Genomic DNA, 27,535 nt, shown 5'->3' with positions numbered 1-27,535 from the left:
TAATAAAAGCATCATAGTGGAAGAGAAAGCTTTTTCTCCCTCACCAAGTCACTGTCTGCCGTCTCAGGAGCCACAGAGCCACAGGCAGCGCCAAAAAACTGCACAACCAGCCTCACAGAGGAGTGCTGCAGTCTCTCTTCACCGATTCAAGTTGTTCTAAAAAAAAAAATGCTTTTCTGGATGTTTTCTCAGATCTCCATCCGGCAGATGCAGGCCACATTGAGCAGCACCTTCGCTGAATTTAGCTACAGGAGAGTGAACGCCACTTTCTTCTGGCTTTGTTTTATTTGGGGGTGGTTAAGTGTTAATGTTAATGGATGTCTTTATTCTCCAAGATGAGGTTGAATATTGATATTTTTAATTAAATAAAAAAATGCTTCTGTAATGCAGAGGTTGAAACCTAAAACTGAATGCTGGTAAACATTTGGGTGGACTTCCTGTCCCTTTAAAGAGCTACAATCAGCTGTTTTAAGTAAATATTACCTCTCGTGTAACTTTGCCGTTGTTGTCAAAATCATAGAGGGTAAAGGTCCACTCCTGTCTGTTGTCCTCCTCCACAGACACAGCACACTCCAGCTCCTGAAACAGTTTCATAAAGTGCGCATGTGAGTGCACGTCCTGCCACTGCCCCAGTTTTACCCGCAGGGGGAAGTGATAAACCTCCCGCTCTGCGTTGACACTCACTTCAAACTGGAGCTGTTTCTGTGGCCCCGCGGGAGACCGGCTGTCCCTCTTCTGCATCTTCTCCTCCACGCAGCAGCTGTCTGTCTTCTCCGGGGGTAGAGCCACTGCGGCAACACACACAAACGCACACAGCAGTGAGCGCCCGGGCACAAAGATAAAAGGCAGAGCCTGAGGACAGAAACGGTGGGTGCAGTCTTAACCTGAGGACATGTCGTCCCTTTCTAGTTTTACTTGTAAGCTCACGCTTCCACGTTTGGCAGCTGAAATTAAGATGCGGAACATCTTAAAGCCTGCCTTAGAGCAAAAATGTACAACACAAATCTGACTTTTTTCTCCAACTTTTTTATTAATAGTGTGTTTAATAAGCGGAATCGCTGTTCGGGGACTTTTGCATTACTAAACAACTAAATCAGAGGTCATTACTTTGGCTTTGCTGGGATGCTCAGATCCACAAAACTTGTAGTTATTTACAGTATTCATGATCCCGATCAAAGGCTGCAGGAAATCAAAGCACAGTTTGGCTTTCACAGTTCAAAAATAGTTTTCATGTCAGCAATCAGAGAAAAACAGATCTGAGACAGAGTGTGGTCAATCTGAAACACTTTTAAAGATTCAAAAAATGTGATGCCTGAAACTCCCTTCAGGTGCCTCTACCAGCACTGAATTCACGTTTATGCTTCCAGAGTAAATTAAATAACTTACAATATAATGAATGCATCAACAAATATGACTCAATAATTTATATTAGTTATAACCTAAAAGAGATAGAGGTAAATACTTTGCAGTGATTACAAATTTTCCAGTTTCAGGCAGAATTTACAACATTTCTATTTTAAATGCCTTGGTAATTCAATGACCTGGTGGTGTCATAAACTAACAGCCTTAAAAAGCATAAGACACACAAGCCCTCATCATCACCATCCTCCATCATACCTAACAATGAGCATGAGATGTTTTTCCCATATATCCATTCTTTGTTTTATGACAGACCTAAATGTTTGTTGCCTTCCAGTGAAGTTAAGCAAACAGAATAAACAAAGAAACAAGAGCGACAGCAAATGACCCTGACAAACTCAGTCCAGTGTAGCTGGTGCCAATTACTACCATGGTGGAGGTGTCACTGGAAACCAGTATTGAAGGATGGCAGACCCAGAGTCATAAAACACTGATTAGATGGTCACATTACACACAGCATTATTGAGTTAAAGATTTGAACAGTATGTCAGGAAAGAACCCAGAATCTTAGCATATGTGTCTCTCTGATTCCTAATAGAACAACAAATCCTTTGGAGACTCAGTAAAGGTACTGTCTGAAATAAAGTCAAAATAACAATGAATTACATGAATGGGGAGTTAATAATCCAATCTATGAATTTGTGCAATCCTTGTTTTTCTTCATTACAAGGGATTGATTTAAAATGTCCAAAATGACAGATCACACTGGCATGCTATTGGATAATTCAATGTCACACGGATGCCTGTTTATCATGCTGGATCAAAATATTACAAGGATTCCTATATTTCAAGGGTCTTATCATGGTTGGAGTTTGGGTCAGAGCTAAAGGGGGGCATTAGCTGTCTCTTGTATGTGGGTTTCTTCACAAGTCCACATAAGTTACAGTTAAGCAGGAATTTTCATGCTCAATCCTTGCAGATTTCTGTAGGTTTGTCTCAGTCATGGCTGCTTTATCAGCTCCGTTTAACATGGATTAAAAACCTATGCAGTACGTTCACAGTAAACAGAGGCAGCACACACCCATTAAGTCACACAGACCACGCCCTTCTCCCCCATCCTCTCATCCTGCCGCACTTTGAAGTTCCATTCTCAAACCTTTTGGAAGAGGATCAGACCAGCTGTAAAACAGAATCATTAATTAATTAAGCCAAGTCAAATTTGAAACGCTGTTTGTTTGTTCGCCAATAGAGCAGACACAACAGACCAATTTCTTTCCTCCTGATCCAACGAAGATCAAAGCGGACCTGGGCGGGGGAGAATGCCAGAAATGAAAGGCTTCATCCCAGGGAGCTTTTACCAACTTTTTGAAGAGGAGCAACACTTGGGGTCCTGCTGTCTGATCGTTTGAGGTGCTCAAAGGGAACATTGTGTGCAGGGGTAAATATGTTCAGTAGCAGACTCAATATGGCGAGGAGATACTTATCTTGGAGCTAATGAAATTCCGGGCGGAGTAACAGTAATCTGCTATCACCCTCCTTCCTCGCTGACCCCTTCCCCGTCACAGACAGAAACCGGCTCCCTACAAGTGAAACTGCAGCCAAGGAATTGGCCACACATCAGATCCGAGGGGCGAGACGAAAACAGCAGAGGCTGGCACCCGCCGCGCTTTCTACACACGTGCAGGATTATTTTTCACACGCATGCAAACCATGGCAGGTTGGGAGAGCTGCCACGTACTATGAGGAGTCGGCTGATCTGAAATGCCGTGTTAGACATAACTGGGTCTCATAAACACTGACAGCGGTAAATTACTACGAAACTCTCCAGCATTTGAAGAACTTCTTTCAAAATATAACTTTTATTTCAATCACTGAGGTTCTTCAAAGGCTGTTTGTGCGTTTGCATATGAATCCAGGTAGTAATTTTGCAACATATCCTTTGGGTTCTTTCATCTCAGATTTCATCTCATTTCCTTTGCAATTTTAGTAGAAAAGTTCTCTTTTAATCCCCCCAAAAAACTTTCTCCGGATGTACTTCTTTCTGCCTTAAAGAAAGAAGTCTTTCATCTCCCCTCAATGTTCTTTTGTGCTGGCTGTCTGTATTTCCTCCTTAGTTGTTTTTTTAATTTGCTCTACTTTTTATTATCACTGAGTTATCTGTAAACCATGCAGGAGTTCTTCATAGTTCCCTGTATGTGTTAACTAGTATTTGTTATGTAAGAAGTCAATAGAGGTTAAAGGCTGGTTACAGGCATCAAGGTGTAGTAGATTGATTGACTGAGACTTTTAGAAAGACAGGAAAGTTCCCAGATTCTCACTTTGCCTGTTAATCTCATGGGATGAATAGAGCAGTGTAGACTAATTAGCAACATCTGTCTTCAGGGGAGGACAGCTTTTACCAAGACACATTATCTCTCCTCTTTCTGGTACAACCCAGGGAAGCTGAACTAAAACAAAGGTAAAATTTATTTAACTTTTCTTCCAAATTCTGGGCCTGTCTCGTTAAATGGTAGATATCAGCCTGCACCTCACGTCCAGCACTGTCTTTAAATGGGAGGGAGACTTTCTCCTCCCAGAGCACTTAATCCAGGATCACATCAGAGAAAAAGATGGAGGAACTGAAGCACTCTGCCTACAGCAGCTGAAGAGTGGCAGATAAGAAGTGAAGGGGGCCTTTGGGAAGAAGGCAACATGAGAGTTTAAAAGGGGACATTAAAGTAAGTTAAGGTAATTTTATTTATATAGCACATTTTCAGCAACAAGGCAATTCAAAGTGCTTCATTAGAGAGTGGATGGGGAAAACGGATGACAGACTAATTAAACTTAATCAACAACAGAACTGAATAAAACTGAATTAAAGTGGAAATTGATACAATGTTAAGATTTGTATTATTATCGGTACTTGCTCATTTGTTTATTAACTTGCTCTATTTTTAGTTTGCTTTCAGGAGAGAAAAGGGGAGAAAACGTTTGCTTTGGTGAAATATTATATTGATGTTTGCTTTGCTGTAATTTGCTAACTAAAAACTAATGAACATATCTAATTAAAAGTGTAAACTGAAGCGAAACCAACTAAATGGGTTGGTGTTTTACATGAGAATCAGGCTTACCTTCTAAACGATAGTGTTCATCAATGATCCCCTCACCACACGGATCAACCAATGAGTCCTACAGAGACAGAATAAAAACAAGACATACAAAATCACTGTTTTGCACTCATGTAAAAGAAGTCATTACATTTATGTCAAACAAAGAGCAAAGAGCAGCCTTCTCAAAAAGTTGCCCTTACATCACCAACAAAACACCAGCATTTAAATTACAGCTTTTGCATATTTATATATGAACAAAGTTTGACAACTGCAAGCTGAGCTTAAACAGCAGTGGAAAGTTTAAAGGCACAGTAATTGCAGGACTCCAGCAAAATGAGCACGAGATTGGCAGTTAGATTTCAGATGACGAAACAAGCATCTAAATCACCGTCTCTGACTGTACTGGACTCTGAGCGAGAGGTCCGGTAGTAGAGCTATTTCTGTGGGTCACTATCATAATCGAGGGATATGTCCAGGCGGGTTGTTTTTATCCTTACTTGGGACACCATGCCTGTTGGTGCATACCACAGAGACCGGAGGGACATGTGATCCACAGGCTTAGCTGTGGAAAATATCTGGCTCCGGTATCCGTGTGGTGCTACAGTCATTTGGCTGGAAAACCATTACTCACATACTGACAACCACAAAACATTCACACGCAGGCAAAGATCTACCAGCAACATTTCTAATGTAAACAATCGGTCTGCTAGTCCTAGAGTCAGATTGCTGGTTAAACAACGTGCCTAAGCATGTATTTGCAATACGTCCATGCATTAAACACAATTTGCTGCAAATAAAGCATTTTGCACACAAAACATTGAATTTCTGCCCATTCTTCTTTGCAAAGCAGCTCAGATTGGATTCCAATGCTAAACTTATATCATAGATCAAGGATCCTGGTAGCATGATGCTGCCACCATGGCTTGTTTAGGCTGATCTGAAGTATTACTTTTCCAGCACACAATTGTTGAATGCAGGCCAAATACAAAGGAGACTGCTTATTTAACACATAAAATCCCCCCAAAATACTTTTAAAATTCTTGTTGTTAGATAAGGCAACATGTAGAAGTTCAAGAGGCTTACATACTTTTTACAAGATTGTGTAAATGCTGCATCTGAATATAAAAAAATAAGACATTTATTCCCTAATCAACAAACACTGTATCCATTTGCATGCAGGTATTTAAAACAGTGATGTAAATAAAAAATAATTCAAGTTCTAACAAGGTACCACAATAATAATAAATAAAAGAGATTCCTTGTAGGTTTATCTGCATGTTTTTATGTTTATCAAAACATAAACACAAAATAGTTATAAAAATAGTTGATAACAATCAAAATTAAATACTCATTGAAAAATTATAATTATTAACACATTAATAATAAAAACAGGTTTCTACCACTAGCTTTGTGATCTCTAACTATGTTAATGGTGTCCTTGAATGCCTATTTAAGTTCAAAGCCAATGTGGTCATCGTATAAATGCTGGTTTATGTGTCAGAGTGTGAGATCCAGAAAGGAAGGAGGTCAGATATTACTATTATAACCTTCTGGGTTTGATGGTGGCCACAGTGCAGCACTGTGGGTGGCCTCAGTCAGAGAACAGTGCTGAATGAAGACATAAAGGCTGATGCACCAAAACAAGCAGCTGGGATGTTGTATTTCCTGTTTGTGATGTCAAGTCAAGATTTTTATGACCCTATCTAGATTTTAGCACAGAACTGACCTAAATATAAGTGGTGAATAGTAGATAAAAAAATACTTTTACTATTTCTTTATAAATACTGTTTATCATTATAATTTCAGCAATGCTTAATGTTTATCTGCTTCAGTTTGAAAGGCAAATATAGATGCAGATAGAATAGATTGCCTTGCTTTGAATTTGGTTTAACTTATAGAAGTTTTAGCCTCAGTGCTGTGTGTGTCTGTCTGGAATTTGTTTAATTAACAATACTTTTTTTATTCACTCTAATATTTGCACAAAATCATTTTGTAAAGCAAATCTCCAGCGTCACAAAACCCCTCAGTCTCTGATGGGAACCGTGAACCACGCCAAGCCTGCTAACTACCTAAATCATTCAATTAGCTTTCTAAACTTTGGCATACTGGATAACCAGTGTTGACTTTCACAATCACCCAATTCAACAGAAATAATCACATCAGGTTGCCTGGCATCAAAAGTATATATTAGGAATCAACTAATATAGGGGAACATGTAAAACTTGCATGGCAGCTCTGATTGAAAATTCACAAAGAAAAAACACCAAAGAAATTCCCATCTTCAAATTGATTTTTGTGTTTTTAGAGAAAAGGTTTTGAGAGGTTGGACATTGTCATGAGAAAAAGGGACAAGATGAATGTACTAACTGGTTTTTGTCAGTGTTGATGGATGAGAGTTTTATTGTTAGTAAACTGGGGTTACGTCGGGATTTACTTTGGTCATTATACAAATACAAATGTCATTAATTTAAAAAATTATAGGTCAGGATATCACTTGATAGGCATACTTCAAGTGTTTCAAGCTTTTGCAGAGGTTTACCAGAAAAGCACAACAGACCAGACCGCACAAAAATAAGCCATGATTATTTTTAATATTCCTGCTCTTACTGTAAAACAAGAAACAAATATGACTTGTAACAAATTAACTCAATTTTTTAAAGATAGGTTTGTCCTCCAAAATCTCACATTTCTTGAAAACTATACAGAACAAAGGTATGAAAAGTCCAGTTTAAAAATGAATAAGAGCACTGATCAGCTCTTATACTGTGAAACATTGTGGGAATGGTTTGGACCAAATAATAATTCCGTGTTATAATAGCCGAGAAAAATGCTTGAAATGGTTGAAAATCTCTGGCAACACTTGAAATGTAGCTACCAATTCACAATTCAGTCACATGGGAGACATCAATCTACTTCGGAAAGAGTAAAGAGGTAGTGACACACTCCTGTAGGACCCTTGAAAAGTCAGAGGTCACAGAAGTAGTTTCAGTGCCCTGAAAACCCAAACCTCAAAATGTAATAGTACAACACCCGCGTTTTTCTAACACTGGTTAGAAAAACTGAATTTTCTAAGATTTGTTGTCCATTTCTTTCTGCTTTTTGTTTCAACTTAATAAATCTATCCATGAGACCTCCAGCAATGAGTCACTTTGGTCAGAGGTGCAGGGTTGGTTCAGGACACAAACTAACAAATTTCACTACCCATGAGACCAGCTAAAATAATTTTCCAGACATGGCGTTTAATGGCCTGTGGAAAGCAGAGCGTGAAGCCTTTTGCTTTCAATAGCAGCCAGATTCTTCAGAGCTTCTTTTGGGACTCATAAGAAGGAAATGCCCCTGAGTGTTTTAAAGTAGCTAAATTCCTTTCAAAGGAAGTGATTTATTGCTGGACCTCTTCACTGAATATAGAGCATCAGTGTCATTCACAGGCCATGATCTATTGTTGTTGTTAGGGCTGAAAACATGTTTGCTTTGCTGTCTAGAGCTATAATTAATCAATAACCCACTTCATGGTTACGGTTAAGCCAGATGAGTAAATTTTGCAGTCATAACACTGACTGAATTAAAGTCATTGATGGAGTCATTCCTTTCTCCTACAGTAATATCAGTCACAACAAAGTCAAATCATGAATCATTTTTATCAATGAGAAGCTGGTAAGAATCCAGAAGTAGAATCCATCAAAACATTTCTGATAATAACTGAATTTCAAACCTTGGGCTTTCATTTTTAAATCTAGAACAATTTTCCACCACTTTTCAGTACCAGATAGATACTTTATTAGAAAGTCATGAGATTGAGATGTTATCTGTTGTGAGAAGCAACAACAAAACAAACAGCAGCATCAAAAAAATCCTGACTTCGCCTGACTGAAGCAGTAATCATAAAACATGATATAACTCAGAGTTTGATAAAGTTTGACAGATTTACAAAAACAAACTTCCCGATAAAATAGCTAAAGATTGGCATAATATTAAAACACGTATCTCTTTAACCACAGCGAGCAATAAAACACTGCCTTTTTTAATCGAAACAAATTAGTTGAGTGCAAAATTTAACTGGTTTTCTCCAAGTGAGACTTTGACCCCTCATCAAATTATAAGAATGACTAACAGTCACATGGTGGAATACAATAATATTTGAACTTAGGTTCAAAGTTTTCAGTTTTCTTTTAAAATAATTTCAAGGCATTTTCAGGTTATACTGCAGTGCTCACTTTATATAAAGACATCGCAACATAATACAGAGAAATCATTACTAATGAATATGTTAAAAAAATATTTACCATATTTCACTACGGATTCTATTTTTATGTAGACTTAAGAGAACATATGATAGCATACATTTTTCACAAAATCTTAACCCTTTTTTGCATCAAAAGTGTTTAAAATATTCAAAAATATGCACTTCAAGCTGTTGGTAAAAAACAGCATACTCTTGAGTTTGTAAAGATAAATCAGAAAAACTATCTGCTGAGTTCATCCAGAACAAAAACAAGTGAGCGGGACAGCTCTGTTTAAAAGAGAAGCTGCACTTAGTATGGACCAAGAGTAAAACAGAAAGTGAGCCAGACAGCAAGCACATGCTGGGAGGAAACAGACTTGGTGAGTTTGGACACAAAGTTGCTTCTAGCGTCTTTCTTGCTCTGCCTTACTTGTGTCGGCAGACACGGTTCCAGTGGGCCAAGTTTTTTCTCTGAGGCTGTCACTGAAGCAAAAGGGTACATTAAAGTGCAAGTAATAAGTACTTGTGTGTGATTGTGGGAAAGTCCCACAAGGCCTCTCAGTCTCTATGCCGTCTGCCTCCATGACCCACCACACAGTCTGACAATTTATGCGGCCGACGACAGCTCCCCCTGATCGCTCGCCAGGGCTCAGTGGAGGCAGGCCTCCGGAGCAATGGCAGCACTACTGGCACTCCATCAAAAACCCAGGAAAAATCTCATTAAGGCTGCAGCCTGGTGCCTCCTGCCCTGCTCTCCACCCGGTGGAGGAATACACCTTTGGGATTCCAGCGGTCAGAGCAATGGTTAAAGATTAACAGAAATTACGTCAAACAGGCCAGATATTAAACAGGGAAAATTGGGAAACTGCTGCAAAAATACATGTAGTTTTTGCTCGGGTTGCTGACATTCACAAAAACGAAAGGAAAAAAAAGTGTTAAAGAGGTTGAAACTAAAAATTAAATAATTTTCAAGCTGGTTTTACATCCCATCCAGTGAGATAATGTTTGAAAAATTACCTGATAAATATGAAAATCAAATACATGCATTTGTGTAGCATGTTACACCAGAATCATATGTATGCGAAAGCACGTATATCATCATCATTTAGAACAGTGGTCCCCAAACTACGGCCCAAAGTTTGGGTGCCCACTCCCCTCTGCTGCTGCTGCATCGTTGTGGAAAACCTGGAGCAGAAGAGAATATCTGCGGCTTATATGTGTATGTTTACTGTTTTTTTTTAAAAAAACTTTGGGGTTGTGGCTTATAGTCCGGTGTGGCTCATAGTTTGGAAAATAAGGACAATAATCCTTCCTGGATTTATTCTGTGAAGAACCCAGAGAGGGTTGGTTATTATTTATTTCATTAATAGTGTTATTATTTATTTCCTGACTTTTGTTCTGTGAAGAACCCAGAGAGGGTTATTTAATTGTGCTTTCTGGAAAACAATACATTTTTACATTTAGGCACTCCTGCAATCGTCACACTTTTTCTGTTACAAACTGACTCCGGCCCCCACCAGAGAAGGGAAAAGTTATGTGGCTCTCACAGGAAAAAGTTTGGGGACCCCTGATTTAGAACCACATAACAAGAACAGGATTAAGGAGGAACCTAAACTGAGGAAAGAAGATGCAACATAGTTTATGCTACACCTCAGATATTGAGCATCACATAAGCATCTGACCTCAGAGTTTGTTTGTGAGCATAACGTTTCATTTGTTGGAAAATGTTTATCCAGTACTTTTTTTTTTCTTTTTTTGTGTCTTCTGTCAGCATAGACAGAAGACACAAAGATTGTGCCCAATCTTTGTGGACACCTGATGGAATCTGATATCCAAATATTATGTAAGCTCCGGATTACTTCTCTCTCCAAACAATAAATGTATTGTTTGGAGAGAGAAGTAATCTGGCATTAGTTGTCAGTATATTCTAAAACGTGTCATTCTCAATGTTTGAGCCAAAGAACCTGTGCTCTAGCTGTACTTAAAATGTTTTGGTGGTGTGACACTGTGCTTAGAATAATATAATGACATATACATGCTATGTTAAACCCTCATGAGTAAAACCAAACCAATCATGTGTGAAAAGGTGAAGTTAAAACCACCACTCCATTGCTTACTAACATAAAATTAATTTTTATGATGAGTTATTATGAGCAACATGCTGACGTATGACTATGCACATCAGAGGAAAAACGCTGGTCAGAACTGAAGCATAGCTACTGTACCATAAATTACGTCCAAATTACAGGTTTTGTCACATGCAAGGAATTTCAGACAGGCTGATAACAGAACGCTTTTAAATCCCTCCAGGGGGTGTTTGTTAGCTATGTCTCCAAGTTACTGCTATTTAACATTTTGATAACTTTGTTTTCCTCACTAGATAAATGACCATATAATTCTTCCTTTTATGAACACAAATTAAAGTTGGAGACTTTGAGCACTTTCGTCTTGGGTGGCCAATGTGTAATGAATTGATGCCCAAGTTTGGCATGCCAAAAATAACATTGCAGCTTTTTAGTAATTTGCTGGTGCCTTTTTATGACCACTGGGGGTTACAAGTCTGAACATAGTGAAAAGAAATTTTGAAAAAGGATGATATATGGTCTTCAGTATAGACTGAATCTGCCGTTGTGTTTGTTCTGAGCCTAATAATCTTCCGCACCTAGCAAATATAATGATTTTGATTTATTTTGTTTGCTTAATAAAACAAACAGCTGTATTGTATGGGGACTTTTGTACGGTTCAAGTCCACACAAATCTACAAAGCAACAAAAATTACCTCTTATTATGCTCACAGCTGTAAATTAGATTATAGGTTTGCTATACCTCACAAAACTCCTCAACAGAGGAAGTGAGTAAACGTATACACCAGTGGTAATTTCAAAGGAACACGACCCTTGGAATCTGGAGTGGTGCCCATCCTGCAAAGTGTGGTAAGAGTACTGATGTAGCTCAAGGAGAGAGGGGGAAAAAAAGCACCAAGAGTTATCATCAAGCAGCAGTTTAGACCTGGCTCCAGGCTGCTCTCTCACTTCTTTAAGCTGGAGCACTCCTCACCTTCCAGCAACATTAAACAGCCTCACTCAAAGTGCCACGTAGCAGTAAAACATGACGCCCAGAGATGGAGCCAAGATAGAAGGTGTTGATGTGAGGTGGTGAAGCAACGCACTGCCTCTGAGTGAAGCTTCAAAGGGGATCGTTTTCACACATGAAATAAAGATCTCAGATAATCATATAGCGTAGTAAAGCTGACGCGAGACACAGTGGAACAGGAGATTGGGATGATTTTCAGACAACACCTTCACAGTGGCAGCCATGACAAGTCGATCTTTATGCATTTTTCTTCAGCAACACAATATAAATCAGGATTTCTTTTTTTCAGCCTTATTATCATGTGATCCAGTGAGGCAAGGTATTACATTTGCTCAAAATTTTACAACAAACTGGTCAAATGCACAACAGCCATATCATGTGCAGTGTGCAGTTTATTTTATCTTTTCTGTTTCAAAGTTTAATTTTATGCCTTTGATAAGAAATTCAAAGCCTTTCCAGAGGTCACATATTGTAAATCTTTTGATGTTGAGCCTTTAACGCCTTTCAGTTGATCAAAATATAAGATAGATCATTTTATTGTGAAGCAACTTGCAGTACTGTGCCAAAATTAGGTGATTAAATTCCTACTCAAATATCTTGTTGTTTGCTGTTTCGTAGTAAAGTACCATAATTAAACTAAATAGAAAAACAAGCACAGTTATTAATAGACCTGTCCAATTTCCTTCCAATTATAAGATCCAGCAATATGATTTGATGTTGCAACTTCAAAGAGGGACATTTTCCTTCCAGACTTGGTGGCCCCATGCCTGACACCCTTCAGTCACGTCACACTCGCCTCTCTTCCTGCACCCCAGGAAGGAAATTATAGCCATGGAGTTGGGATCCATCACCAGGCAGGTTGGAGTAAGCAGCTCCATGATTAAAGCGCACATGGTCAGCAACACACAAAGCTAAAAGGGTCTGAGGAGTCCACACATGCCTGAGGCCTTATCCTGTTAAGGTCATGCTGGGATGCTCCCCACACACACGCTCACACACGCACACACAAATACAGATGCATGCAATCATATTATGTTATAGAATTTATAAAGGTAAAACAAAAAAGCATTTGCTCCCTCAGATTCCTTCTGTTTTAGGAATTTTTGTCGCCTTTACATATTTCAGATAATTAAACAAATTTTAATGCCACTCTAAGATAGCCTGAGTAAACACCAGAAGAGGTTTATATTAATTATTAAAAGCTATTCAAACCAATGCTGCCCTTTGTGAAAAGTAAATGTCCCTTAAACCTAAGTACCACTCTTAGTGGCAAAGATTCCCATTGAGAATTTGAAACAACTATGGACCAGTCTTTTAAATCGGTGTGGAAGAGTTTGACTCGCTCTAATTTGAGGAATTGTTTTAACTCAGCAGCTTGGGAGGGATTTTGAGGATGAGCAGCTCGTTTAGGGTCATGACACAGCTTCTCAATCAGACCTCTCCAAAAACCTTTGTCTCTTTCTGAAGCCATTCAGTGGTAAACATACCTGATGCAGGTATTGTGCTGATTACTGCTTTGTTGCATAACATCACATTCCTATCCTTTTGTTTGACTGCAAGCACAATGTTCCATGAAATACAAGATGCCAGATGTACCCACAGCTTCCAAAGCCATCCACTTTTGTTTGAATATTTTCAAAAAGTCTTGGGAATCATCAAGATATTTTTTGGTAAAAGTAAGAAAGGCTGTTGAGTTCTTCTTGGTCAGCAGCAGCTTTTACTTTCAAACTCTCTCATGTGTGACATTTTCACCTCGTCTATTTCTTATGGCTAAATCACGAACACCAAGTCTAACTAAGTGAGGTTTGCAGTTCTTCATCTTTTCTCAAATTTCTTTAGTTTGAGTCATGAGAGTCAAACTTTGATCTTTGAATCTACTTTGTATGTATATGTTGTAGATACTTTTATTTAACACAATTATTTAACATCTTAAATAATTTTCAGAACAGTTTAGTCAACATGGGAAATCTGATATAAATGGTTTGGAATGACTTTAAAATTAATACAGCGTGATATGTGCTGCACTAAACATCTTGATGTTGGTTTATTTTTAAAGAAAATGTTAGAAATAGGTTAAACTCCTGTTGTTGTCAAATTTTAGAATGAATTGTCTTTGTAAAAACATTGTTAGCAGATGTTAAACTGTCCAATCCTTTAGTATAGAGTTTAGACACTTTCCTTCTCCTACCAGTTGTGGTATTATTAGCAAAAAGTATTTTTCGCTACTGTGTTGTTCTTGTTGAAGTCATCTCTGCAATGCATCCAGCAAGAATTAAATTAAGCTTGGGATATTGCCATAAAAGAGACTTAGAAAGCATGAGCTGTTTTTCTCCTAATTGATTGTTTTTGTTTTGTTTTGTTTTGTCAAAATGAATATGAGCTGATACTGGATGCCTTCCTTTTGCAGAATGATTGTGCACAGCCCCTAATCATTTCTTCACGTTGAATTTACATTGCAAACACTCCTGGTCACATTACCTCACCCACATCAAAGGCTGCCTCCTGAAAAGCTCCGTGGAATATTAGCAGAGATTTAAAGCTCTCATCTCTCTGTTTCAGAAACATGCCGATTTGAAGTAATCTCCCTCCCTTTTTGCTTTTTTGTGTTCTATGTGTGAAGTTGGCCAACACTTTAATGGCCCATTTACAAAACTTTTACACCTGCAACAAAAACGCTTTTATAGCTCTGGAAACCCCTGAGGCGCTAAGCCCTACCTGTTAGTCAATGTAATAGCCTTTATTAGCCTTTGAAAAATATGTAACCACAGCAATTAAGATTTATTACGCATTTTATCAAAGCTATATATCAGCAGAGAGGTGAAAAGTGAACCTTTGAGATCAAAAGTCTAAAGGCCCCTTGCCGCTGTGCGAACTCAACTATTTGTTTTCCACTGTAGGTTTCTGATACATTATTGACTAACTTTGAATAAGTCTTAATAAAACATGCACCTACTTTACTTCAAATGTACAATGCGCATGCAAGCAGGTGAATACCAGTGCAACTGTTACTCAGAAAAACACTATTGGTTGAATGGTCCTTTAATATCATTGACAAAAATCATGCAAAACGTGTTTCTATATCTACAACTTACAAAACGGAATCGTTGCAAAAGCCTTTCTGTTTGTACAATCGTATTAATCAGGCTGACTAGAAATGTATTCAGTTAGAGATGAGGGGTGAGGATATTGTGATGACAACTACGAAAGTGAGGAATGAGCAAATTGTGGGTTAATAACATCCAATATGGTAATCTCATTATTTAACAACAATGAAACATTATGGCACTGTGTATTTACTGCATGAAATCTCATCTTATCCACTTAAAAAAGTGTCGCTAGTATGGCAATTACAAAAGAATCATGACTCGCTGATGGAAATAAGCTGGCTGTACAAACCATAATTTTGCAGTGTGTCACAAATCGAACAAAAACAGAACAGATCTGAAGTCCAAAAGTTCAGGTTTTTGGGTGTAGACGTCATGGAGTATGATTCTAAAACACATCTGGTTGTTGTGGATGATCAGTCAAAGTTCTCTGTTCTCTCTCAGTTTTCTTGGTGGGGTCAGGCAAATGATTCAAATGGTGTAAAGGGTCAGAGGAACATAAGCAAAGAAAAGTATCTCAAGGGCATCAAGAAAGTGACTGGCACCTTCTACCAAAACCAAATTAGATGACAGACCTCTTTGATTTGTCAGGCCATGCATCATAAGTCTTCCTAAAAGGGCTTCTGTGCATATTCTCACAATTGTTGGTTAACTTTCCTACAATAACTTTCCATTTTAAAGGAAGACACCTGATTGCAAAGTTACAGGCATCTCTTTTCCACTTTATGTCTAATGACACATTAGACATTAGACTAAAATGTTCAAAATAGAAGTTTTTAAGTCTTAGTTTATACTAATTAGTACCAAGGCTAAAAAGAGAAGCAGTAGAGGATCACTGCTGACATAATCAGATGTTCTACAATTGCTCCAGATGACAGTTCACAGTAAAGTTTACACAAAGCCTGCAGCTAGACCCTGTCACTGGAATCAAGATTGGAGAGCTCACTGTGGTAGGTAGCAGTTATGAAATCTCTGAAGTGTTCATGCTAGCCAGATGGGACTAACCTACACACCAAGGTGGCCACATTCCTCCTTACTGCCTGTGCATGCACGCACACGCACACACACACACACGCACACACACGAACACGAACACACACACACACACACACACACGCAGACACGCGCAGTAATGCACTGAAACACACCATGTTTGTAGCAGACGTCCTGCCAGCCACAAACCACCACCTCAAAACATCCCTCACATCTGACCTTCAAACTGTAGATTTAAAATCTATGTAATTACAGAGAATGTTTTAACTTAGCAAGTAAACACAGCAGCAGAAATAGACACATCAACTTCTATATACAAGTGTGTGGGTGCCAGATATGCGTTTCTATTCATAGCTGACTGGAATTAGTGGCTTGTATCAATGTTCACCATAACGAACAGTTGCACACAGCAGTTTGACAATATGAAAGCTAAAACAGGCTTACAGGTGCATCTCAATAAATTAAAAGATCACTAGAAAGTAGTTTAAAGCTAAGTTCATATATTTTACCAACACACAATGAAATAATTAAAACTTTTATTGCTATTAATTCTGATGAATATGGCTTACACAAAGTCCAGTTTCACTAAAAATTTGAATATTACACCTAAAGACACATAAAAAATGATTTCTTTTTTTTATCCCTTGTAATTAGCAATTTCCAAGCTGTTTACAGGTGACGGTAACTGTGTTGTTTCCAAGCCTATCACTGGAAAGTTGAATGGAAGGAAAACTGCTACAGAAAAAATGCATAAGCAAAAGGGATAAACAAAACCTTGAGTAGATTATGAAGCAATGGGCATTGAAAGGTTTGTGGAGACTCTTGAGATGTGACCAAAAGCTGGAGTCGGTGCTTTAAAAGCCACCACACACAGACGTATCCAGGACGTGGGCTACACTGTCACATTCCTTGTGTAAAGCAGAGAGGCAAGAAAATTTCTGTTTTTAATTTCAGATATCCATCCATCCATTTTCTGAACACCCTTGTCCCTCAGTGGGGTCGGGAGGGGTGCTGGTGCCTATCTCCAGCTAACGTTCCGGGCGAGAGGCGGGGTACATCCTGGACAGGTCAATTTCAGATATTTTAGACTCAAAATCTTCAGAAATGGCTGTGAATGTCTTCGGGGTTTCAGCCATTTTTAAAAGTACATTAGAACCCAAAACAGTGAAAAAAAAAATCTGTCTTAAGACTGTGACGGGATGTAGAAAAACCTAAGCGTTCCATTGCAGTCGATATTGATAATTACTGATTGATAATTACTGATGAGTTTTTTTTTGTTTTTGTTTTGAAATACCAAAGTGGTGACATGACCTTTCCTTTTTAACCTATCCTATTCATTCCCCACTATAGTTTTCATTTTTTTATTTTTAAGGAGTTATGAGGCAGGTAAGGTAACAGATTGTTGCTAGGTAACCAAAGAGTGAGTGAGATAGTTGATACCACCAACCTTGCCTCGCTGGCAGTGGAGGTTGATTGGGTAAAGCCTTTCCTCTGTCGACATCTCCCATAATACTGTGCAGTTCTGGATCTGACTTAAGTAAACTTATAGAATATTCTTGCAGACATTTTATCTACTGATATTGATCAGATGTCTGTCACAATATGCTTTATTATAGATTTATTGTCCAGCCCCACTTTAGACCTGGATTTGTAGTTAAATTTAAATTTTTTGGTGAGTTTGATAGTATGACACAGAACCCTTTCAGGAGCAGTGGACTGATTTGCTCTACCTCTTCTAGTGAGGTCCTCTGAAGTGTAAACCCACCAGGGACAGACAGCTTTCCTTTCAGAAGGGCCAATCTTCTATTTAATTTTCCTTCAACTTGAAAACATCCCGTATAAGACAATCCAGACCTCCTCCAAGCTTTGCGCCACAGGAAGAACCAAAACGGACTGGAACCTCTGTCAGGGAGAGGCACAATGCTCTCCAACATCTGTTTACCTAAATTTACTTCCTCCATTCCCTCCACCTCAGGTGGCCTCAAAGCCCTGGTCACTAAAGCATGCAAACACAAGGAGGATGAATACACCAGGGCTCATGGAAACTGTGGAGCACACATCACTGGCATTTCCCTAGATCCTGTTAGTAAAACAAACAAAAGGAGAGGATCCATGCTGGGACTCTGTTAGCAGTGATAAATGGATTCACATATTAGGCTAAACACACGGGTAATGTGCAGATTCAGATTTGGGACTGCCTCCAGATTTCATTGTGCATGCATGCTCCTCTGCATGTGCTCAGTCTCATGAGAGCTTGATAGCAGTTTTATGCAGATGCCCATCTCGTCACATCTGAGAGCCACTTTTGAGTTTTCGGTCCAATTATTCAGCACTTACCGCATGGGCCTGAGCGCGGTCCACAGGGAAGCCAGATAAACAAACAGCAGAGAATTATTCAGGATTTAAACACTTAAAAATCCGCTTCAACAGAGCCATTTATGTGGTTAATTAAAATGAGCACTGCACTCCCAAAGAAAGCCCAGAACTACCATAAGGGCCCCGCTAACCTAGAGCGATTCCCAGACCCACACAAACAAAACCCTCTCCCTCCTTGTACGACCTCCTAAGCTCACACTGATGCATCTGTTATTATTTGAGGAAATCTTATACATATCTGAAGGTCTGAGTACAAATAATAGAAGAAATACCTATACAGAGCATTTAATGCATCTACTAAATGACTTATTCTTTTCCTCCTTAAACTATTTGAACAGTCTTCAAACATAAAATTTTTCAGAGTGCTAAACACATCTCTCAATGGTAAGAAAATATTGCTTGAAAGCTGGAAACGTATGATGGATTTCATAGAAGAAATAACAAAGAGACTATGATGTTACCAACAGACTGCAAGCAGTCATTGTCCTTATTATGGAGCCTATAATATCATATCAAAAGGGAGCAAAAATCAGCATTTTTTTATGTCATCATCACAACCAATGAGATCTGGAGCCAATAAATATTTCTGGCAGCTAAGAACGCTTTTGAAACTGAAATGAAGGTTTAGGCCCCTTCGCACTGAGGAAAAGAGCCAGATGGAAATGGATGTGTTGCCTTTTTGTTCTGCGTCAAAGGCACGCTAGGTCCAAAATATCTTTCTGATCTGCATTGCATTGCAGAACTGGAAAGATCCCTTGCTGCACCTTTTTGACATTTTGTCAGGTTACAACCACAAACTGCCAGGTATTTTTACACAACGTAGTGCATAGCTCTGAATATGAAGGAAAATCTGTAAATTTGGTGTGCATTTGCATTCTGTCTCTCTGAGTAATACATTTCTCAATAACCTTTTGCTGAATTTACAGTTGAAAGTCTATGAAAAACAGATATTTTCCTTCCAGTTCACAATTTTGCACTACTTTTTATTGATTAATCAAATAAAACCACAATAAAACACCTTGGAGTATGTGGTTATAATGTGGCAGAAAATAGAAAGTTTGAGGAGTATGAATTCCCTTTGGCATACTGACTGAATTAACAGCAAATCTATTGGATTAAATGTTTTACACTTTCCTTCCCTTTCTCTTCCTTTAACCCATTGTCTCCACTCAACAAAGGAATATATTATATAAAATAAAAATCCAGTCCAGCCAAATAAATAAAAACATCTTCAGAATGCATCTGTTCTTTAGGGGTTTTGAAATAAACATCACCCTCAAGTGTGCAACAAAATCCTTTAGCTAGGGAGACACTTTGATCAACAGCTATCCGTTGCTCCAAACTGAGCATATATTTGGGGAAACAAAGCACAATCTCAGCTGCTAATCCCCTGAGATTCAGAGCGCATTCCCAAATAAGCCTTTGATCTCTGGAGTGCATCCGGACAGCTGACTTCAGACATACTGCACACTTGCATGCACACGCGAGGAACAGATATACACAAACACAAGCATTCGTCTCAGACTGATAATGTGCCAAAATGCACTTTTATTTTTGGTTGCCACATTTGGTGACAGCTGAAGATTTATTTATTTTTTTCCTCAAATTGAGGTACATTAAGTGACTTCTACAGCTAAATCCAACAGCTTCAGGTCTACATTTCTGTACAAGCTGGTATTTGAAGTACCTTATCTTGACTGTAGCCTATTCTTAATGCTTTAAATGTATAATTGAAAGATGGCACTTTCTAACAAAATCAAAAATATTGACATATTTTACTTTTTATTTATACTGCTTGAGGTTTTTCACATTTTCAAACCACAAACTTCAATCTATTTTATTAGAAATCTCTGTGGCGAACCAACACAAACCATTGCATATTTGTGAAGTAGATGGAAAATGATTTGAACATTTTTTACTCTTCCAAACATTAAAACTTTGGTGTATTTGTTTTCAGCCCCCCTGAGGCAGCACTTCGTAGAGGCACCTTTCACTGCAAACACAACTGGCACTCTTTAGGGACTATGTCTTTACCAGCTTTGCACATCTAGAAACTGACATTTTTTTCCAGTCCTCTTTGCAAAATTGCTCAACCCCAGTCACCTGGGATAGATAGACAGCATCTATGAAGAACAATTTTTAAGCTTTACCACAACTTCCCGTCTGTGCAGAATCAGTTTTCTATCCAAGATAGTATTTAATTTTGGTCTCATTCGACAAGAGCACTCACATGGACTCTATTTACTAACTAGGTGTCTTCTTAGGGCTAATGGCACAGGGTTTTATTTTGGGGTATCAAACTAAAAGGGGATAAAAGTAAATGTACATCACACTTTCCAGATTCCTATTTTAAAAAAGATTTGAAAAGTACTTCCACTTCAAATGTATGCAGTACTTCATGCTGGTCTTTCATGTAAAATCTCATTCCAATGCATTAAAGTACTAACTTGCCAGGCATAAAGAATCTAAATACATGGCTCTTAAACATCAGTGAAATATTTAGTGCAACCCAGTTTTATTTTACACTAAACTAATGTCATTGTTTCATAAGATTTTTTTTCAACTGACAGTAATCCGCTCTGCTTTGTCATGAAAGAGAAACTCCTTCAGCTTTCAGTAAACTATGTGACATACAACGCCTGATGTGACATTAAAGCCACCTCCACATCCTCGACCCTCCCAGTCCTCCAGCTAATTTGATGTCAACCCAAGACCTCAGACACATCTTCTCACGATGGGAAAAAAAAAATCACATAGCTCCTATGGCCAGGTGTTACCCCTCCTCCCAAAGGCTGGCCTTTTCTTCTCTTTAGAGAGTGGCTCCAAACTTTTCTCCCAGCCTCTTCAAAGAGCAACAACAGGTCCTTGGCCCCTTGGGACCACAGAGGGGGTAGAGCATGGTGGGAGAGGGGTATACGTCACACAGCATGCACGGGAGGCCAGTCGGTGGGAAAAGAAACTGCAATGCACTGGGAGAGGAGAAAGAAAGAGGAGAGAGAGAAGAAGAGGAGTCTGAAACTGAAAGGTGCTTTCAGCTTCTAGACAAGAGCCCCAGCTTTGTGAAAATGACCTGGAAAGAAAAAGCACAACACAAACCTGCCATGTGCTTAAAATCTTTAGGAGCATTTCCAAAAGGTCTTTCTACTTAAAAAAAAAAATTGCTTCTAAAAAAAAATCAAAGACAATGCAACCAACTGTGAATCAGGGAAGGTGGGAGCAAGAGCGCCGATGCTATCCGCTTTTGAATTGCATTCTGTTGTCAAATGCACCTTTTGCTCTTTGTCTGAACGGCTCACAAACTTCTGTTGGAAAGGAAAATCTAAGCTTTTGGAACTGCGAGAGCAGCAGGCTGGGAAGCCTCAGTGTGGAGGGTTCTTTTAAACTACACACAGACTGGAGCTTCACAGAGAGGAGGAGCCATCAGTGTCACTACAAACACCTCCCTGCACGGCCCACTTCAAATGCAGCCACATGTCATCAACCGCAACCAACACAGGGCACATGAGAAACGCAACAAACAGATGGAGGATAGGAAGGCAGAGAGGGGAAGAGGGCAGAACCAAAGGGAGTGGGGCAGGGGGAGGTAACAGAATAGTAGAGGGTGGCTTATTAAAACAGAGCCTCTCATGTCAACATCTGACGATTACTCCCAAAGGAAGCAACAAACCGAACCAGCTGAAAAGTTTTCTGAAGTGAAAATACTCAGCTATTTATCCGCCTCTAACGATACACTTCTGCACGCTTCAAATATCAGATTTACGGCTGGGTGTGGATGTGGACACCGTGCCGCACGTCACTGAGGCTCACATGACTCTGATCTTATTGAGCTTCACTGTCCACCTGCTTACACCGCTCACTGCCCAATAAGAGTCTCTCTGGACTTTATGAATGGGAAAGTACTCACACCTCTTTAAGCTTTTCATATTTTGACTGATTGCATCTACAAACTTCCAAACTTACTGGGGTTTTACTGGCATCCCAGCTAGAGGATAATTGCAAAGTGGTTGGAACGTAATAAAAGGTTTTGAACATTTTCTAGAGTTAAAAATGTGAAAAGTGTGGCTTACAATCTCTATTAGTAAACACTTTTTGTTGATTCCGTCTGCCAAGTCCCAATTTTCCAAACCCTGTGAGAGAAAAGCATTTCCACAGCATGATGAAGCCACTACTATGTCCCAACGTTAATGGGGTGTAAATACTTTTGTAACAAAGCCAAACTGCTCATGTGAGCCACATCTCTCAGCCCAGACATTCTTTTAAAGTCGGCATTGTTCCTTTTGGGATTATAGTGTGGCAAAGATCGGCTCAGAAGAATTTCAAGCATGGACACCCCGCTGGTGACACCCGACCCACATTCTCCTGAACCCTGGTCCAACTGGGAGAGGAGCTTAAAGAACAGTGGCTATAAATAACTATCCCACCAGGTATTCCATGCAACACCGACAACTTTTAAAGCCAAGAGAGGACTTGCGTTCATTTGGAGTGAGATTTCAACTCATTTTTCTAACAGCGCTTTTAGGTCTGACTTTTACACATAAAAAGAAAAAAAAATCCTTCACACATTACAAAATGAAAATAAATAATAATTTTGCTACATGTTTTGTTGATAACAATCTTTATATATTTTCCCTAATGAATAGATAATAAAATTAAAACCACTTTATTTACAGGTGAACTGATTAAACTTTTCTGGCTGACAGTTTTTCAGAGGTTTTATCTGCCGATTTTAATTTGACTGATTCAGATTTTTTTTTTCTTTAAGGACTTTTACAAATAAAAGCACTGCACCTTCAAACTGTCTTTAATCTAAAAGAAACTAAAAATAATAGAAAATTAAGGATTTTAGGTATTTAATGATACATTGGTAGATACCAATCAAAGGCTGATGGATTATTGCATCTAATTTTAATTCATTAATCACTAAAAGTAAGGCTGACCCTGCAAATTATATATTACATAGTAGTGAAATGCAGAAATCAATAACTTTTTAAGACATCTGATAGGGAGAAACATAAACTATTACCTGATGTATTACAGATTTAATAACTTTTAAAAAGTATCCTAAGTCTACATATTTAGTTTACATCATCTTGTGAATGGGAGGGATCCAGCAGAAAGTTAGATTGGCACAAGAATTTCAGTCTGTAACAATGAAAATTAATGAGGAAACTTCTATAGAAAGAAATGCCATGCCAACAAGTTTACAGTCGACGCCCCCTCCACTATTGGCCAAAAGCTTTTACACTGTGGTGTTGCTGGAAACAGAAAGCTGCTGAATATGTTGAGGAACAAAGGAATGGATGTTTGTTTTTCCGCTCATTATTTATTGTATGTGCTTGGTTTAAAATGTTTAAATTGCCTCAAGTAATTTAAATAATGTGGAATAATTGTACTGCTGCCAACAAGCTTTTAGAAAGAAAACCCAAAGTTTCTTCAAAATATATCAAAAACTAAGACATAAAACTGAGGTTGGAGATTGATCTTGCTTCAATAACTAATCCCGATTAGTAATGTCAACACCACCAGCAAAAACCTCCTAAAACTATCTACAATTTTACCTCATGATTAAGAACACATGTAATGCTAACGTAGCTTCCAGCACAAAACAAATTAATGATTTTATACTAGAGATTTTTTTTTTGATGTAATGCCCAAAAGAAAAATGCATAATTGTCCCAATTTATTCAAGTTGTGCTTAACTGAGTCATGCATTTTTACTTTAGAACTGACATTTGTTTATAGTTACAAATTATATTTGTTGTCTAGCACATTCTCAATTTTTATGCAGGCAATTGCTCACCAAAAATGCCTCGCACAAGTAGCTGTTTTCACTAACGGTAACTTGTTATGTCTTGTATCTTTGTTCTTCAGCTCCATTTTATTGCATTAAATTACCTTAAGCGAAGAAAAGCTGCAAGCATCAGTTGGTAGGACATAAGTGATGCAAGAGTAAAACAGGGGAAAATCAGATGGTTTACCACATCAAGCAGTAGGTGCTGACATGTTCATGTTTATGGAATGACCCAAAAAATTAAATGATGCTATACAGCATCAAACAATAGTGTGTCATCTATTTAGAATGCAACAGATCTGGGATTTGGCTCTATGTTTAATAAACTAACAGATTTATGATGAAAATGTCTGGATCCTGGGTGGGCGAACTCATTTCCCATTTTTCTACTTAACAGGTCTCAGTTCCTGAAACATGCCTGCCTTTGAGGAAGGCATCTCTAACCAAAGAGGCTTAAAAGCTCCTCTGAAGCAATTCCAAAGGATCTCCCTTCTTGACAACAGCGGCACAGTGTTTACCACACTGCCAAAATACAAAACAAGCATGACCTCCAACATTTCTCCCCAGCCTTTACAATCCACACTTGTCACTGGACTGTCACACAGCAATGCTTTCAACTCAGCCTGGGTCTATTGTTAACTAAATTACAAGAGAGAGACTGAGAGAGGGAGTCTCAGATCAGTTAAAGAGGCTGACATCATCAATGTTCCATGCACGAGTAAATGTGAGTTCAAGCAAGCAGTGTAAGCATTCACTGTTGCAGTACAAAACAACTACAGTGCTAAGCAAAAGTATTCACAGCCCCTTAAATTTTTTTCACATTTTGTGGGGATTTTATGTGATGGGCCAACATAAAGTTGCACACAAGAGAAAATAAACTAATGATCTCAGTTTAACTACAACTGTTCTGTTTAAAACATTAAACAGGTCGAGCTTGGAAAAGCTTAAACATCTCATAGGAAGAGTTCAGAAAAATACAAACCAATCCTCCTAAACTGAGCATTCGAGCAAGAAAAGCATCATTCAGAAAAGTAGTCAAGAAGCCCATGGTAACTCTGGAGGAGCTGCAAAGTTGATCTGGGAATCTAAAGACAGGGCAACAATTAGTTCGTAGAGGAAAACCTGTTAGAGGGTGCAAAATACCTGAGAGTGCAGTCACTGTCTATCTTTCCAGCAGATCAAAAACACTAAAATGATTTGGTTTAAATAAATTGATAATGTGTGGCAGGACTTTAAAATTGATGTTCACAGATCTGACTGAGATTGAGGTATTTTCGAAAGAAGAATGGGCAGAAATGTCAGTCTGTAGATGTGCTCAGAGCGCTTAGGTGTTTCTACAAAATACTATCTCTTAGGTGGGCTTCATAAATACAAGCTGTGGTTTTTATTTTACTTTACTTTTATTTGTCTAAAGGACATGAAAACCATCCCTAGCAATTATTCGCCTTTTTGTGTTGATCTGTGTTACAAAATTCCGATAAAAACAATAAAGTAAATTTAACGTGCAAAAAATGTGGAAAACTTATCCGCCTGTGAATACTGTTGCAAGCCGGTGTATGAGCGTAAAAACCAGCCTCGTGCTGAAACGGTGATAAACTCGATCGCAGTTTCAAAAACCTACATAAAACAATTTTCTAAAAAAAAATTTTACTCAAACATGTTCAAGTGGGAAAATGGGGATACAACTTATTCCGAATTTTCCGAGTAAGTTGGCAGTAAATAAGTGAACGTAGGTGGCCAGGGGAACTCACCCGTGCAGTCATCCCGCAGTTACTCTGATGGTGACAGTCCTGTTGCTCGAGGCGAGAGCTCGTGCAGTAGTATTTCTGCTTCACGAGCCAGTCGTCGACTCCCTTTTTCGCCAAACAGGCATTCACAACAAAGCTGTCGCCTGGAACACAAAAAACACATGTCAGATGCTTAAAAAACAATAATTTATTAAGCAGGACTCATTCTACCGAAAAACGGGACTCTCTTCTCTAAGAGACGAACTCTACGTGCAACGTTTCCATTTACAAACTGACAGAAAATATTAAAAGTGTACTGTGAAGGGGAGAACAAATAAAGTCTGCTTACCTTCTGGACTCTCCCTCGGTTTACAAATAGCGGCTTGAAAGACAGAAAAATGGAAAACAATGAATGTGTTACTAGAAAGTATCAAAGCGCAGTTGGAACAACTACTGCTGTGTTTTTTCCTATCGGGAATAAGAAATCGTACCATGCTTCGAGTGCAGTTTACCCATTTCTATGCATCGAGTTGGAGTTGAAAACCATCAGAAGAATATAATCCAGTAAAATAACAACAGGCTGCGATATCCAGTCAGCGGAGCGTCCGTGGAGACCGAGAGCGCACTACATGGAGTGAAGACCGTGTGACCGAGGAGCAGAGTGAGTCTTTGATCCAAAGCGTTGCCGCCAATAGACACAAGCAAGACTATAGGTTGACCAACTTCCGGTCGGCGCGTTCAAAATAAACCCAGGCACGTCACCGAGCGGAAAGTTAAGATTAACCAGATTTAAATAACAGCATTTCACATTTTCATTTTTATTTTTGAAGGCATAAATATTAATCATAAGCCCTGCAACTTTGAAATGTATTTTAAGCTAACCTACTTGACCTTAAAAAAAAAAAATGGGGCTCACGCTCAAAATCTCAAAATTGACGGTAACAAATCCAAAAGAGTCCAGATTCCGGAACCAGTTGCGTCTCTCACTGTAACTTGATGCCGCTTGTGCAGCTTCGCCCCGCTTCAGTCTCGGTGAAGCGCTGATGAGGTGACATCAAAACGATTACATTTTTAACTGTGAGAATATAATATCAGCCCCGAGTGCGAGCGAATGAGTGTAAACCCGCTGATTATAGTCTTAGTTTTCTCAAAAGGAGGGTCACGTTCCAGCCAGGGGTCACAGTCCTGGGCCCCAATCGGACGTGCAGCCTGTCACGTTTTTTTGTTGTAGTCTACAGTTAATTGTAGACTACAGTTGTTCTCCCCTAAAAAAGGGGAGAACAAATTCTAAAAAAAAAAAATTAAAAAGTATTATGAACCCCCAAACGCTGTTTTTGCACTGTTATCTTATACCTTGATTAATGAATGTATTCAAAAGTACAAGCAAGGCAAGTCTGAGTTATAAACAAACTTTGGCTACAGCAGAGGACTCCCAGTCATGTCTACTCTGTAAGAAAAAATTAGCCTTGGTTGTTTATTTTTCCAAAATAGATTATAACAGAATGACAGGACAAAAGGCATGGGTTTTGGCATAATTTATTACAATTTTCAGAAAACAAGTAGGTGATGACTGAGAGATCATGTGAATAAATATAATTTCAAAAAGAAAAGCAAGAGCTATATTAAAAAATATATTATTATTTTTTAGAAAAAAAGGTTTAAGTGCACCAAAATTTACTTCTTATGCACTGACATACTATTATAAAGAGCTATACTCAGCTTAAAGGGGATATAGAAATAGAACATTATATGGTGAGGCAATTACATGAAAGTAACACTTC

The 27,535-nt window shown here is 38.6% G+C and overlaps 1 protein-coding gene across 2 annotated transcripts in view; it reads right to left on the bottom strand.

Moving 5' to 3' along the window:
• nkd1 (NKD inhibitor of WNT signaling pathway 1) overlaps nucleotides 1–26,948 on the bottom strand; it is a 34,827-nt gene extending 7,879 nt beyond the window's left edge. Inside the window, exons 1-6 of one of the 2 annotated variants that reach the window (XM_015027907.1) lie at nucleotides 26,246–26,948; nucleotides 26,104–26,136; nucleotides 25,779–25,918; nucleotides 4,470–4,527; nucleotides 685–788; nucleotides 484–579 (exon numbers count right to left, since the gene is read on the bottom strand). In XM_015027907.1, the coding sequence (XP_014883393.1) occupies nucleotides 484–579; nucleotides 685–788; nucleotides 4,470–4,527; nucleotides 25,779–25,918; nucleotides 26,104–26,136; nucleotides 26,246–26,270 (456 nt within the window). In that variant the 5' untranslated portion in view covers nucleotides 26,271–26,948. The other variant, XM_015027908.1, reaches the window with a different exon arrangement.
• Between the last annotated feature and the right edge of the window lie 587 nt (nucleotides 26,949–27,535).

This window comes from Poecilia latipinna, unplaced genomic scaffold (assembly GCF_001443285.1).
Source record: "Poecilia latipinna isolate Pla-1442-1.1 unplaced genomic scaffold, P_latipinna-1.0 Scaffold109, whole genome shotgun sequence".
In the NCBI taxonomy this organism is placed as follows: Eukaryota; Metazoa; Chordata; class Actinopteri; order Cyprinodontiformes; family Poeciliidae; genus Poecilia; species Poecilia latipinna.
Note: the sequence above shows the minus strand (reverse complement) of the source record. Positions and strands in the feature narration are given on the sequence as shown.